The following is a 16,709-nucleotide window of genomic DNA, read 5'->3' as shown; positions in this document are numbered from 1 at the left end:
TACAGATCAGTTTCACTTCACAGCAGGTGTGTGCCCTCACCGTGTAATGTTTTTCATGGTGAAGATACTAATGAGCCACTCCATGTCCAAAACTTTAAATGGCAGCAGCACCAGATGGGTGGAGTTGTCCAAGTCCATAGCACTCTCAGGGTACATGGCTCGGTGTGTGGTCTTCAATCCAACATCCCTCTCATAGCCTTTAGTGGGACCCTGATTCATCCTATGTCATAATATAACACTTTGTCAAGGTTTGACATCTGTATGTACAAAAACTAATGGTCTTTCTGTTTATTAAAGTGGAGATAATGACAAATTTAGGTAAGCAGGTAGGTTGGTGTGTGGATGCATAAGAAGGGTTGATAGGTACTTTCTTTGGGTGGGGATGCAATTTGTAGGGTAGGTGGTTGGGTAGATCAGTGAGTGGGTTGGTAGGTAGAATAAGTAGATAGGAAAGCAGGCAAGTGGGTTGGGTAGATGGTTCAGTAGAAAGGCAAGGCAATCAGTGGGTGTTTTTTGGATGCATAAATGGGTAGATCACGTGGGTGGGTACTTGGGAAGGTAGGATTTGTGAGTAGGTATGTAATCATTGTAAGTTCTTAGATCAAACAGTGCAGCCTATTTGTTGGTACCTCAAATAGTGAAGACTTCAGCAGGGACAGAAGTAATGACTGCATTCGTCATGAACAGTCTTGCACTCAAGTATCAATCAATGAACAGCTGATAACTTCAGCAAAATAGACTTCATGTTAAAACTCTCATGAATTTTCTGGTGACACAATTTCACATTTTTACCATATAGGAGGCAGTTATAGAAGTGAGCTATTTATATTCAAGCTATCCATTATTACCCAGATAAGGATGGATTCCTCTTTGAGTCTGGTTCCTCTTACAGTTTCTTTCTCATGTCATTTCAAGGAGTTTTTCCTTGTCACCATCATTTCAGGCTTGCTTATTATGGATAAACTCATGAATTCATATTTTAAATTTTATATCCAGAAGTTATATCTTCCTGTTAAGCCATTTTGCGACAGTGTCTATAATTAAAAGTGCTATACAAATAGAAGTCAATTCATGTCAACTTTATTTGTACAGCGCTTTTAACAGGCATTGTCAAAAAGCAGTTTTACAGAAAATTAAAGACTTTAAACATATGAGCTAATTTTATCCCTAATAAATTTATTTATCCCTGATGAGCAAGCCTGAGGCAACAGTGCCAGGGAAACACTCTTTCACATGACGTGAGGAAGAAACCTTGAGAGGAACCAGAGTCAAAAGGGAGCCCACCCTCATCTGGGTGATAACAGATAGCATGATTATAAATAACTCGCATCTATAACTGCGTCCTATACAGTCACTAAGTACAACTGTGTAACGAGGAAATTCATTATAGTTTGACCATGAAGTCTATTTTGCTGAAGTTATCAACTGTTCATACAGAGCATAAAACTGACTTGAATTGACGAGCACCTGATAATGAAGTTATGAGAATCTATTAGTTGACCATAATGGGATCCGATCAGGTTGTCCGAGTTGCCCACCACAGCACAGGTTCTGCAGCGGTCAGGACCAGCATCATTGTAGTGTTCCTTATCAGGGAAGTGTAAGAATAGAGGCTGCACAACATCTCTGTATTTCATTTTATGATATGGTTGTAGCTTCTGAGAAAATATAAAAGAATGTACTGTTGTAGTATTTGCATGGATATAGCAACCTCATTTAACCCTCTGTACTGCAGTAGAATTCGAGAACAATGCAGCATTTCACTAAGAATAGCAAAGAAGTTCCTTTTGTCATTCTGTAAACAGAGTTATCCATCCATCCATTCATCCATCCATTATCTCTCGCTGCTTATCCTGTTCTACAGGGTCGCAGGCAAGCTGGAGCCTATCCCAGCTGATTATGGGCAAGAGGCGGGGTACGCCCTGGACAAGTCACCAGGTCATCGCAGGGCTGACACAGAGACAAACAACCATTCACACCTACGGTCAATCTAGACCCACCAATTAGCCTAACCTTCATGTCTTTAGACTGTGGGGGAAACCCATGCAGACACGGGGAGAACATGCAAACTCCACACAGAAAGGCCCCTGTCGGCCGCTGGGCTCAAACCCAGGACCTTGTTGCTGTGAGGCGACAGTGCTAACCACTACACCACCGTGCCGCCCCTATTTGTGATATTATTTTGTAAATAATTACACAGCGAGTTATTTATCAAACACTACTAAACCACATAGATCATAAGAAGTCGGCTGAGAAGTTCATAATTTCACCAACAAGATAAATCAAAAGATTATGATTTGTTTTCTCTCTCGCTCTCTCTCTCTCGGGTTTGTGTTTCATGCTGGAAGGTGTACAGTGGTGCTTGAAAGTTTGTGAACCCTTTAGAATTTTCTATATTTCTGCATAAATATATTTTTATACAATATATAAACGACATATGTAGTGTATCTAAAGTAATGAAGCTTGTCTTGTTTGCTGATGATACAAATATCCTCTTTTCTGGTGATAATTTAATGGAACTATTGTAGGAGATCACAACAGAAATAAGTAAATTAATAACATGGTTCAACAGTAACAAATTATCATTAAACTTGAACAAATCCAAAATAATATTATTTGGTAATAACAAAAGAAACACACAAATAAGTATTCAAATAGATGGGGTTATTATAGAAAGAGTTAAGGAAATCAAATTTCTTGGAACAACTATTGATGAAAAACTCAGCTGGAAACCACATATAAAAAACATCCAGTCCAAAGTATCAAGAAGTATTGCAATATTAAACAAAGTTAAACAGTTTCTCTTCTTCCCCCTTTATTTTATGTAATTTTATTTTTTATTGTTTACTGTTTTGCCTTTACCTCTGTAAGGCACATTGAACTGCCACTGTGTATGAAATGTGCAATACAAATAAACTTGCCTTGCCTAGATCACAATTCACTCCGGATTCTTTACTGTTCCCTGTTTTCACCTTATTTAAGTTACTGTGCAGAGGTATGGGGCAATAATTACAAAAATACATTCATTATTCATTCTCCAAAAAAGAGCAATAAGGATTATACACATGGCTGGTTATCGGGATCATACAAATACATTATTCTTACAGTCGGAAATACTGAAATTTGCAGATCTGGTGGACTATCAAAGAGCACAAATATTATTCAAAGCAAACAATAACCAACTACCACATAATATTCAAAAACTGTTCACTGAAAGAGAAGGGAGTTATAATTTAAGGGGTTTATTTAAATTTAAAAATTATAGGGTGTGCACAACCAAGAAAAGTTTTGTATTTCTGTTTGTGGAGTGAAGCAGTGGAACAGTTTAAATGAGGAGCTCAAGGGATGTCCAGACATGAAGCGGTTTAAAAAGATGTACAAAAATTAGATTTTCACAAGGTATAAGGATGAAGGAGATTAATCATAACTGGCTGTTTATTGTGTAAATTTTCTTTTTTTCTTTTTTGAGTCTTCATCTATTTGTTTTGTTTTTATTTAGTTCTCCATTGTGAGTGTGGTATTTGTAGTAAACTTGTGTGTAGACATATGGATATACACATGTAATTAATTATATGATATAGTCATAGAGAATTGATATCTGAATAGTTGAAGTAATAAATAATATACAGTGTAATATATATTGTAATATATATATATATATCCGCTGGATAGTACAGTGGTAACGCTCACTGACTACGACGCAGGAGATCGGGGTTCTAATCCCGGTCGGGGCAAAACATCATCCAGTAAGGGTCCTTAGGCAAAAAACCCTCATGATATATCAGCCTACCTCAGGAATGAGTGAAGACATAACTGATAGAGTCCCCAAGGTCTGCGTCAGTTGCTAGGGAACCAGGGCAAACTGATGAGAAATGGGCTACTGGAACAAGACATCGATGGACAAGGACAGAAAATATGGATTTGCTGGAATCCCAGAGAGAGGGGATACATGCAGCTACTGCACCCAGGAAGTACAACTCACTCTCCATACCAGAGGCACTCGAAACTGCCAAACAGTGACTAACAGCTCTGGCCACTGTTCTCCACTGAACCAGCCAAGGTGTACTCTCAGTGGCAGGGGAACAACAACCGGTCAGACCCACCAAGAGCTGAGGTGGAAAAATACTGGAAAGACATATGGGAAAGAAAGGCATCACACAACACCAATGCCCAATGGTTAGTAGACCTAAGAGCTGACCACAGCAACCTCCCAGAACAAGAACCAGTAACCATCTCAGAATGGCTAACCCAAGGCAGGACAGTCCTAATCATGAAGGACCCCCAGAAGGGACCCATCCCATCCAACTACCGGCCAATTACCTGTCTCTGCACAACATGGAAGGCCCTGTCAGGCATCATTGCGGCAAAAATGAGTAAGCATGTGGCTCAATACATGAGCGAGGCACAGAAAGGAATTGGCAGTAACACCAGAGAACCCAAGCACCAGCTACTGGTCGATAGAACAGTTGCCCGAGACTGTAAGAAGAGACAGACCAACCTGTGCACTGCCTGGATTGACTACAAGAAAGCCTACACATGGATACTGGAATGTCTGGAACTGTATAAGATCAACAGGAACCTAAGGACCTTCATCCAGAACTCAATGGAAATGTGGAAGACAACCCTAGAGGCCAACTCAAAACCCATTGCCCAAGTCAACATCAAGTGCGGCATATACCAAGGAGATGCGCTATCACCACTGCTGTTCTGCATAGGCCTGAACCCCCTCAGTCGGATCATCACGAAGAGCGGCTACGGGTACCGATTCCGTAGTGGGGCAACAATCAGCCACCTGCTCTACATGGATGACATCAAGCTGTATGCCAGGAACGAGCGAGAAATAGACTCGCTTATCCACACCACCCGGATCTACAGCGATGACATAGGGATGTCATTCGGATTGGACAAGTGTGGCCGGATGGTCTCAAAGAGAGGCAAGATGATCCGGACTGAGGGGATTGACCTACCAGAGGGCAACATAGGTGATATCCAAGACAGCTACAAGTACCTTGGCATCCCACAGGCTAATGGAAACCATGAAGAAGCCACAAGGAAGTCAACCACAGCCAAATACCTCCAGAGAGTAAGGCAGGTCCTGAAAAGTCAGCTGAATGGTAAGAACAAGGTCCGAGCCATCAACATGTATGCACTACCATCATCAGATACCCCGCTGGTATCATAAACTGGCCAAAGGAGGAGATAGAAGCCACAGATATCCAGACTAGAAAGCTCCTCACCATGCACGGAGGGTTCCACCCCAAGTCCAGCACCCTGAGACTATACACTAAGTGGAAAGAGGGAGGCCGAGGGCTAGTGAGCATCAAGACCACGGTCCAGGATGAAACATCGAAAATCCGAGAATACATCAGAAAGATGGCCCCAAAGGATGAACTGCTAAGTGAATGTCTCAGGCAGCAGAACCCTGATGAGAGTGCAGAGGAGGAGGAGGAACAGACAACCTGGAGAGACAAACCCCTACATGGCATGTACCACCATCAGATAGAGGAAGTGGCTGATATCAATAAATCCTACCAGTGGCTGGATAATGCAGGACTGACAGACAGCACAGAGGCACTAATCATGGCAGCACAAGAACAGGCCATAAGCACAAGAGCCATAGAGGCCAGGATCTACCAGAGTAGATCAGACCCAAGATGCAGACTGTGCAAAGAAGCCCCTGAAACAGTCCAGCACATAGTAGCAGGGTGTAAGATGCTAGCTGGATCAGTGTACATGGAGAGGCACAACCAAGTGGCTGGGATAGTATACAGGAACATCTGCAACCAGTATGGAATAGAAGTACCCAAGTCCCAATGGGCCATACCACAGAAGGTGGCTGAGAACAACAGGGCCAAGGTTCTGTGGGACTTCAGCTTCCAGACTGACAAACAGATCCTGGCTAACCAACCGGACATAGTGGTGGTGGACAAAGAGCAGAAGAGGGTGGTGGTGATAGATGTGGCGATCCCAGCTGACGCCAACATCAGGAAGAAGGAACATGAGAAACTTGAGAAGTATCAAGGGTTGAAAGAGCAGCTGGAACGGATGTGGAAGGTCAAGGGTTGCGTGGTCCCCGTGGTAGTGGGGGCACTTGGGGCAGTAACCCCCAAACTGGGAGAGTGGCTCCAGCAAATCCCAGGAACAACATCTGAAGCCGCAGTCCAGAAGAGCGCAGTCCTAGGAACATCGAAGATACTGCGCAGAACCCTCAAACTCCCAGGCCTCTGGTAGAGGACCCGAGCTTGAGGACGACATGGATACCACCCCCCCGCCGGGGGTGAGGAGATTTTTTAAAAATAATTGATTGGTGTTTGTTTGTGTTTGTCTATGTTCTTGTTTGTCTGTTTTTATATTGGGCATGTATAATCTGTGTGTGTACTTGGACCCTGAGTCTGGCAAATAAAGATGAGGCGCATACACGCACACACACACACAGCCGAGTGGCCAGTGTTAGTAATTACCAGCCATACACACCGCCTCGTGGCGAGTTAGTAATTACCTGTCATATACACACCACTTAGTGGCCAGTGTTAGTAATTACCTGTCATACACACCGACGAGTGGCCAGTGTTAGTAATTACCTGTCATAAAGACCACCTAGTGGCCAGTGTTAGTAATTACCTGTCATACACACCGCCTAGTGGCCAGTGTTAGTAATTACGTGTCATACACCGCCTAGTGGCCAGTGTTAGTAATTACCTGTCATACACACCACCTAGTGGCCAGTGTTAGTAATTACCTGTCATACACACCACTTAGTGGCCAGTTAGTAATTACGTGTCATACACACCACCTAGCGGCACGGTGGTGTAGTGGTTAGTGCTGTCGCCTCACAGCAAGAAGGTCCTGGGTTCGAGCCCCGGGGCCGGCGAGGGCCTTTCTGTGTGGAGTTTGCATGTTCTCCCCGTGTCCGCGTGGGTTTCCTCCGGGTGCTCCGGTTTCCCCCACAGTCCAAAGACATGCAGGTTAGGTTAACTGGTGACTCTAAATTGACCGTAGGTGTGAGTGTGAATGGTTGTCTGTGCCTATGTGTCAGCCCTGTGATGACCTGGCGACTTGTCCAGGGTGTACCCCGCCTTTCGCCCGTAGTCAGCTGGGATAGGCTCCAGCTTGCCTGCGACCCTGTAGAAGGATAAAGCGGCTAGAGATAATGAGATGAGATGAGACACACCACCTAGTGGCCAGTGTTAGTAATTACATGTCATACACACCACCTAGTGGCCAGTTAGTAATTATCTGTCATACACACCATCTAGTGGCCAGTGTTAGTAATTACCAGCCATAGACACCGCCTGGAGGCCAGTGTTCATAATTACTGTCATACACACCACCTAGTGGCCAGTGTTAGTAATTACCTGTTATACATACCGCCTCGTGGCCAGTGTTAGTAATTACCAGTCATACACCACCTCGTGGCCAGTGTTCGTAATTACTGTCATACACCCCACCTAGTGGCCAGTGTTCGTAATTACTGTCATACACCCCACCTAGTGGCCAGTGTTAGTAATTACCAGTCATACACACCGCCTAGTGGCCAGTGTTAGTAATTACCTCTCATACACACCACCTATTGGTCAGTGTTAGTAATTACCAGCCATTTCATTTCATTCCATTTATTTGATTAGGACATTGCACATTAAGCAATACATCAGTAAAAAACATCAATATAAATATGCCAGAGTTAGCATAGTTGCTAAATTTCATCCGTTCTCCTAAGGCAGGTGTCATAAACCAAACAACAATAAAACAAACAATACAACATCACAAAACACGCAGACATTATACTCATACATCACAAACACAAAATACATATAAAAGTACAGAAAGTAAAACCAAGTTCACAATATACACCTGGAAATTAAGATCATTAATGGGAGCAGGTCTGGCTTATTTTCAGCCACTGTTTAAGGGTCATTTTGAAGGTGTTGATGTTGTCACACAGTCTGATATGAGCTGGCAGTGTATTCCAGGACTGTGTTCCTCTAATGGACACCACAATTTGGCTGAATTTAGTTCTACGCCATTTCACTTCACAGTCCCCTTTTGTCAGTGCTCTTGTGTTTACTCGTGAAGATTTTTTCTTTATGAAATCCTGTAATGGTGGAGGGGCTAGTCCATTCAAAACCTTAAAAATGAGACAGACATCTAAAAACAACTGGTAGCTATCCAAGTCCAATATTTGGTATTTCTTGACAATGTTACAATAGTGGTGATATATGGGCTTTTTATCAAGAACTTTAAGTGTTCTCTTAAAGAGAGACTTAATTGGTTTTAAAATGTTCTCTGATGTGTGTGACCATGTAGTGTAACAGTAAGAAATGAGAGTAAATATCATTGCACGCATATAGGTCTTTGCAGCCTCCATGGGTAGGAAAGGTCTTATGTGTTTAAAATTAGATAAACTAGCTTTAACTTTGTGTTACTTTAACGTTGCTTAAAATTAAGAGAAGAGTCAAAGGTTACCCCAAGATATTTAAAATAATCAACCACATCAAGTCTCTCTCCATCTACCATAACTGATGGTTGCTGCCCCACTGTTGGTTGTCATGAAAAAAAAAAAATACATACAGTTTTTTTGTATTCAGATGTAGGCAACAGTTTTGGAGCCAATGGGACACCGGTACCATGGCTCCTGAGAGTCTTGTAGCAGCTTCTTGCATAGAGTTTGCATGACAGTATAGTACAGTGTCATCAGCATATAGTTGTATTTTTATATTTCTACAGACATCAGGTAGATCATTGACATATAAGCTAAATAAAACAGGACCCAGTATTGAGGCCTGCGGAACTCCAGCAGAACAAGTGAGGTATGAAGACAATGAGTCACCAATTTGAACTGCCCATTTTCTGTCTGACAAGTATGACTTCATCCAGCAGAGGGCACTATTTGAGAAGTTGAAATATGTTAATTTTGCAATAAGCAAATCATGATTGTGTCAAAAGCACGTTTTAAATCAAGAAATGCACTGGCAACATAGCCACCCTGATCCAACATGCTCTTTAAGTTTTCTAGGAAATAGCAGGTAGCTGTCTCTGTGGAATGGAATTTCCTAAACCCAAATTGCATTGGATGGAGTGGCATAACCTTTATTTAAATGTTCTGTCAGTTTTGTAGTAACCCATCTCTCCACTACTTTGGAAATGATGGGTAAAATACTTACTGGTCGGTAGTTCTCAGATTTAGTCTTGTCCCCCCACTTAAAGACTGGGGTGACCCTAGCAATCTTCCACATTGATGGTACTATACCATGCTTTATGGATAGATTTACAAGATGTGCAATTGGGTCAGCAAGCGCCTCCTTGTGGGTCTTTAAAAAAATCACTAGTAAGACCAAATGTGTCTTTGGCCTTTGAACTTTTAAAAAATGATATTTTTATTACCTCTGGGACAGTTATGTACTTCTTCTATGATAAATACTGGTTTACTTGCGTCGACAGGATTATGAGGAATGTGTGAGCATTTTAAGTGTTTTGTGAATTCCTGTATTGACTCAATAAAAAAAATCTGTTAAGGTCATTCACAATGATGCCTAGGTTGTCAGTTAGCTTGCCATGTACTTGGAGTTGTAAATCACTAAGATAATTAGAATTGTCCCTTCCCAATAGCTTATTTAGATTGTTCCATATTAGCTTTCCATTACCATTTGCCTCTTTAATTGTTTCAATGTAAAATTCTGCTTTTGATTTACGGGTCATACTTAGGACTTTATTTCGTAATGATGTGAAGATCTGTCTGTCACTCGTAGTTTTTGTTTTTAGAGATTGCTTTAAAGCACTACCTCTACTTTTCATTAATTTTAAAATCTCACTATTCAGCCAAGGCAGATTATTTCTCTGTTTCTTGGATTTACCTTTTTTTGTAAAATGTCTTATAATGTCATTGACTTTCTTGATGAGACTAGCTCAGATAGTTTTAATGTTATTTTCAAGAATATTAGACCAATCTGTGTGTTTTATCTCCTCCTTCAGGATATACTGTTGGCCTTTGGGTATGAAATAGTAATCGTGACCCCTGATGGACGCTGCTAAGTACTTCCTTGAAATTTTCCTCGTACACAGAATAAAATTGTGGTCTGACAGACCAGATAGTAGATTAAAAGTCTTAGAGATCCTGTCTGGTTTGTTAGTAAATATTAGATCGATCGTTGTTTTTGACGTATTTGTTATTCTTGTTGGTCCTTTTATAATTTGTGTCATATTGAATTTATCCATAAGTTGTTTAATTTTCTTTCGGTCTGACTTGATGTAGATCAATACTCCCCCACCTTTCCCTGATTCCCTATCTTTTCTGAACACATTATACCCTGGAATACTAATAGCTGCTGTAGATGATGAATGTGTCAACCAGCTTTCAGATAATCCAAGTATATCAATATTCGACTCACTTAATAAATGTTCTATTTGCTCTGTTTTGTTGACAATACTTCGAATGTTAACATGGCCCACCAAAATTCCCTTTGGCTTAGATCGGGAGTCCCAGATGATTTTGGCATAATTAAGAGTTTGAAAAAAGTGCATTTTCTTTTGTTTCTTAATTGCTGGATTAAGCGAATGTAAAGTTTTCTTTATTGAAGGAGACCCAGTTACCTCAGGTAGCTGCAGTTGTAAACATGGTCCTTGATGCAGTGGTTGCTGCTCAGTTCGGTCACGTAACAGAGGTAATTGCTCAGTCTGATGTAGTGGAAGCCCAGCTGGATGTTGAGGCCCAGCTGGATGTTGTGGTGATCCAGCTGGATGTTGAGGTGAGAGCCAGGCCTGTTGTGATGGTAGCCCAGCCAGTGTTGATGAAAGCCCAGTTGGCAGTGGTGGGAGGTGTGGCTGTGACTCCGCTCGCAATAGTAGAGACCCAGGTAGTTGTGATGTTAGCTGGGTCTGATGTAGTGGTAGCCTAGCCAGTGGTGTTGAAGGCCCAGTTAGCAGTGGTAGAAGGCCCGATAGTTGTGGTGGAAACCCAGTTTGTAGTCGAGTCTGTCGTAGCTGTTGCTCTGTTAGCAGTGGAGGCTCAGCAAGATGTGGTGACAGCTCAGCTGATTGGGTTGTTAGCCAGGCCAGGCGTAATGGTAGCCCAGCCAATGGTGGTGAAGGCCCAGTTAGCAGAGGTAAAAAGCCTGCTAGCTGTGGTAGAGACCCAGTACAAAGTCGAGCCTGATGTAGCTGTAGCTCCGTTTGCAAAGATGGATGCCCAGCTAGATGTGATGTTAACCCAGCTGGTTGTGTGTTTGGCCAGGCATAATATGATGGTAGCCCAGCCAGTGATGGTGAAGGCCCAGTTAGCAGTAGTGGGAGGCCTGTTAGCTGTGGTAAGTGCCCAGCTAGCAGTCCAGCCTGGTATAGCTGTAGCTCTTCTAACAATAGTGGCCCAGCTGGTGAAAGCCTAGCCTGGTGTAGTGAACGCCAGGCTAATGATGGTAGATGCCAAGTATGGTAATGGGGCTAGCTGTGGTAACAGCCCAGGTAGCTCTGGTCTAGGCAGTTGTGATAGTAGGTCAATCAGCTGTGGTTGTGGCATATCCAAGAAATGTAAACAGAGAAACTGAGGTCCAGGATTTACTTCAACATCACCAGCCAGGAGCAATATCATCAGGAGATGAACAATTCCCCAAAAGGGAAGAGTTGTAGTTGATTGTTCGTCTTTACCTGGAGATGGCCTAGCCTGGCCATGATGCAGTACTCTTGTGTACAAAGCAAGTTGGCTCGGCTTAGATGGTAACAAAGTCAAGTTATCCACTTTTTTTGGACAGGTTAAACTCAAAAGAAGGTAGAGTTATAAAGACAATAGACAGACATGTTGATGGTGAAATCTGAGGGCTTTTCCTGCAAGTATATGACTTTTTAAGCAAATACACAGGACCTGCCAAACTGTGTGTCTGCCCCTCGGCGGCCATCTTGTCTTCCCCTAGTGGCCAGTGTTAGTAATTACCAGTCATACACACCGCCTGGTGGCCAGTGATAGTAATTACCTGTCATACACACCACCTAGTGGCCAGTGTTAGTAATTACCAGTCATACACCACCTAATGGCCAGTGTTCATAATTACGAGTCATACACACCGCCTAGTGGTCAGTGTTAGTAATTACCTGTCATACACACCGCCTAGTGGTCAGTGTTAGTAATTACCTGTCATACACACCACCTAGTGGACAGTGTTAGTAATTACCTGTCATACACACCACCTAGTGGCCAGTGTTAGTAATTACTAGCCATACACACCACCTGGAGGCCAGTGTTAGTAATTGCCAGCCATACACCCCACCTAGTGGCCAGTGTTAGTAATTACCAGCCATACACCCCACCTAGTGGCCAGTGTTAGTAATTACCAGCCATACACCACCTCGTGGCAAGTTAGTAATTACCTGTCATATACACCACCTAGGGGCAGCACGGTGGTGTAGTGGTTAGCGCTGTCGCCTCACAGCAAGAAGGTCCTGGGTTCGAGCCCCGGGGCCGGCAAGGGCCTTTCTGTGTGGAGTTTGCATGTTCTCCCCGTGTCCACGTGGGTTTCCTCTGGGTGCTCCGGTTTCCCCCACAGTCCAAAGACATGCAGGTTAGGTTAACTGGTGACTCTAAATTGACCGTAGGTGTGAATGTGAGTGTGAATGGTTGTCTGTGTCTATGTGTCAGCCCTGTGATGACCTGGCGACTTGTCCAGGGTGTACCCCGCCTTTCGCCCGTAGTCAGCTGGGATAGGCTCCAGCTTGCCTGCGACCCTGTAGAAGGATAAAGCGGCTAGAGATAATGAGATGAGATGAGATGAGATACACCACCTAGTGGCCAGTTTTAGTAATTAGTCATACACCCCGCCTAGTGGCCAGTGTTAGTAATTACCAGCCACACACACACACACATCACCTTGTGGCCAGTGTTAGTATGTCATACACACCACCGAATGGCCAGTGTTAGTAATTACTGTCATACACCCCACCTAGTGGCCAGTGTTAGTAATTACCAGCCACACACACCACCTAGTGGCCAGTGTTAGTAATTACCAGTCATACACACCACCTCAGGGCTGCATAGTGGTGTAGTGGCTAGCGCCGTCACCTCACCTCGTGGCCAGCGAGGGCATCTGTGTGGAGTTTGCATGTTCTCCCTGTGTCTGCATGGGTTTTCTGCGGGTGCTCTGGTTTCCCCCGGGTGCTCCGGTTTTCCCCCCACAGTCCAAAGACATGCAGTTTAGGTTAATTGGAGACTCTAAATTGACTGTATGTGTGAATGTGAGTGTGAATCGTTGTGTGTCTGTGTCAGCCCTGTGATGACCTGGCGACTTGTCCATGGTGTACCCCGCCTTTCGCCCGTAGTCAGCTGGGATAGGCTCCAGCTTGCCTGCGACCCTGTAGAAGGATAAAGCGGCTAGAGATGATGAGATGAGATGAGACACACCACCTAGTGGCCAGTGTTAGTAATTACCAGCCATACACACCACCTCGTGGCCAGTTAGTAATTATCTGTCATACACACCACCTGGAGGCCAGTGTTAGTAATTATCTGTCATACACACCACCTAGTGGCCAGTGTTAGTAATTACCAGCCATACACCCCGCCTAGAGGCGGCACGGTGGTGTAGTGGTTAGCGCTGTCGCCTCACAGCAAGAAGGTCCTGGGTTCGAGCCCCGGGGCCGGCAAGGGCCTTTCTGTGTGGAGTTTGCATGTTCTCCCCGTGTCCGTGTGGGTTTCCTCCGGGTGCTCCGGTTTCCCCCACAGTCCAAAGACATGCAGGTTAGGTTAACTGGTGACTCTAAATTGACCATAGGTGTGAATGTGAGTGTGAATGGTTGTCTGTGTCTATGTGTCAGCCCTGTGATGACCTGGCGACTTGTCCAGGGTGTACCCCGCCTTTCAATAAAAGAAAATAGGTCTGCACACTGCTGGATACACTCCAAAAAATAAACTTTATTTAATTAAAACAAGCAACGTTTCAATCACCCTGGATCTTCATCAGGCATATGGGTAACAGGAAGAGGCTGTGGCCTATATCACATGACTCTGCTCTACACCCGCCCAGGCAAGGCACCCAAAGGTGCCAATCAATTAGACAGACAGGTGTCTTAACCTGTACCAGTCATACAAAAGGCAAAACCAAAAAACATTTGCAAGTTTGAAAGATTAAAAAGATATGAATATAGTACACCAACATATAAAATACATATCACGTGAAAATCAATTACAAAAAAGGTTTTAATCAAAATACATATTCATTCCCTTAGGTGCAATGGTGTTCAAGGTATAGATATAAAAAGCCTCGCGTCTTAAAAGGAGATTATCAACATCACCCCCACGTCTAGGTGTAGCAACATGTTCAATGCCAATATATTGAAGGGTTGCGAGGTTGTGCTTAAACGTGTTAAAATGGACAGCTACAGGGTTCTTCTCATCATTCAACCATATGTTGCTTCTATGCTGTGCGATGCGCGTTTTTAGACACCTTGTTGTTTTGCCTATATAGGCTAATCCGCAGGGACATTTAATCATATAAATTACATTTCGTGTATTGCACAAAATAACGCCTTTTATTTTAAAAGGCTTCCCAGTGTGTGGGTGATTGAAAGAATTACATTTGCGCGTAAAATTACATTGCGCGCAATTTCCGCACCTATAGTTGCCATCAGGAAGGGGAGGAAATCTCCGTGCGCGGTCTGGTGGTCAGTCGGCCTTAACGACAAGGTTGCGTATATTGAATGAATGCTTGTATACAAAACGTGGGGGCTGTCTAAACGAGGCATCGCTGAGGGTAGGGTCTGAGCTAAGGATGGGCCAATGTCTCCTCACTATCTCTTCAAAAAGCTTGCTCAGTGGCGAGTACTGCGTAATGCAGGATAGCCTATTATCAGGGGCCCTGTGTCTTTTTCTATTAAGACACATCTCTTAGAAAAAGACACAGGGCCCCTGATAATAGGCTATCCTGCATTACGCAGTACTCGCCACTGAGCAAGCTTTTTGTTTTTGTTCGAATGCCCAATGCATGTTACACTGAGGCTGACTCTTGATTGAGGTCAAGGCTTTCAACACTTGCCGCTCTTTGGGATGGTTCCACACAACTAAGAACTTCTGTGATTTTCATTATGGAAGCTTCTAACTTGCAAGCCACCCACACTTTGACTGACTACAACTGTATCTACAGCAGTCATTGTACTGAGCTTCAACTGCAGTGGTTGAGTGACTACATTCAGCTCTCTAACAAGGTCCTCCAAGACAAAGGTTGAATCACTCTGTGTATCCAGAAGAGCATATGTAAGAATTTCCTTTTCAGGTTCTTTCACAGATGACAAGAAAACTAGCATGATACTTGAAGTGGTGGATGCATCTCGAATCAGCGCAAAGGAGTTGACCTTATGGACGTCCCGAGTTGCTTGGCTTTCTGTAGACATGGAACCTTTCATCGCAGCTTCCCCAGATTTCTTCTCTCTCTCTCTCTCTCGCTCTCTGTGCAGAGAAGTCAGATGGCGGTGACCACACACCCCACAGGCATGTCTTGTCCTACAGTCTTTAGTGATATGGCCCTTACGCAAACATCCAAAGCAAAGATGATTCTGATGTATAAATGCCCTTTTATCTCCCATAGGCTTGGCAGCAAAGATTGGACACTTAACAATGCCATGCAACTCATGCTTACAGATGAGGCATGGCAACCTTGGCCTAGATGCAGACACACTTTCTAAGGTATTTAATGTGTGATCTTTTGATTGGGCACTTGTGCTAAGAGTTTTTGCTCTCTTAGGCAACTTCTCATCTGCTGTTCTAGAACTTAGCAAGAAGGCAGAAGCGATGGGGTTACAGGCTATGCGAGCTTCTTTTAACACAAAGTCTGTGAAGCAGTTGAAGGCTGGATATGCTCCTAATGCATCAAGTTCTTCTACAACAATCCTACTCCACTTTCGTACAATCTGGCAGTTTTTCAAAAGCTTATGATTTTCCTCACAGTCATTTAGAATGGTCAATCCTTTAACATGAGGCATAGCTTCTACACAGCTTTTTAAGAAATCTGCAAAGTCTCTTAATGCAGAAGAATCATTTGAACTAACCTTAGGCCATTTCATAAGCTTGTCTCGAAAAGCTTTCTGCACAACAAAAGGATTTTCATATCGGTCCTCTAAAACAGCCCAGGCACCCTCATATGCCTCTTCAGAGCTCCGGTAAAAGAACCCTTCTATGGCTTTACAGGCCTCTCCTACAAGGTAGCCTTTCAAATAAAGCATCTTCTCACTGGCAGGGATAGGTTTCCTGCCAATTAAAGTTAGGAATGGCATCTTAAAGTCAACAAACTTCAAAGGATCACCAGCAAACACAGTTGGTTCAGTAACAGGAAGATGATTTAAGCTTAGGGAACTTACAATTGCTTCAGCCAAGCTGGCTGTTGAACTCTGAGGAGAAGCATGTGGTTGCAACAATGTGACTCCTGTGCTTACTGGTCTACTTGAAGTCATACCTGTAATGGCTCGAACAGGGACTGTCTCACAGAGCTCTCCCACTACATTTTCCACTTCACCTTCAAATTTGTTGTATGTTCGAACCCGAGCTGCAGCCACCTTAACATCCATGTCTGCCTGCATCATTTTCAGCCTTGTTTTCTCCTCCTCTAGCTTCAGCTCAACTTCAGCTTGCTTCTGCTTCATTTCAATCATCTGTGACTCATGAAGTTTCCATTCACTTTCCAGCTTACTGATTGAGCTTGTATCTCCTGCATTGTCTTTGCTTGCTCTAATTTGCCTGC

General features: G+C 43.5%; 1 protein-coding gene across 1 annotated transcript in view; it reads right to left on the bottom strand.

Annotated features, from left to right (window-relative positions):
• The window catches only part of LOC132870741 (CMP-N-acetylneuraminate-beta-galactosamide-alpha-2,3-sialyltransferase 1-like), a 40,073-nt gene that overhangs the window by 9,735 nt on the left and 13,629 nt on the right, over positions 1-16,709 (bottom strand). The window contains exons 2-3 of the mRNA XM_060904571.1: positions 1,468-1,658; positions 41-220 (exon numbers count right to left, since the gene is read on the bottom strand). Of these exons, the coding sequence (XP_060760554.1) occupies positions 41-220; positions 1,468-1,658 (371 nt within the window). The remainder of the gene's footprint in view (positions 1-40; positions 221-1,467; positions 1,659-16,709) is intronic.

Source organism: Neoarius graeffei, chromosome 2 (assembly GCF_027579695.1).
Source record: "Neoarius graeffei isolate fNeoGra1 chromosome 2, fNeoGra1.pri, whole genome shotgun sequence".
In the NCBI taxonomy this organism is placed as follows: domain Eukaryota; kingdom Metazoa; phylum Chordata; class Actinopteri; order Siluriformes; family Ariidae; genus Neoarius; species Neoarius graeffei.
The sequence above is the reverse complement of the archived record's forward strand: the minus strand, read 5'-3'. Positions and strand labels throughout refer to the sequence as shown.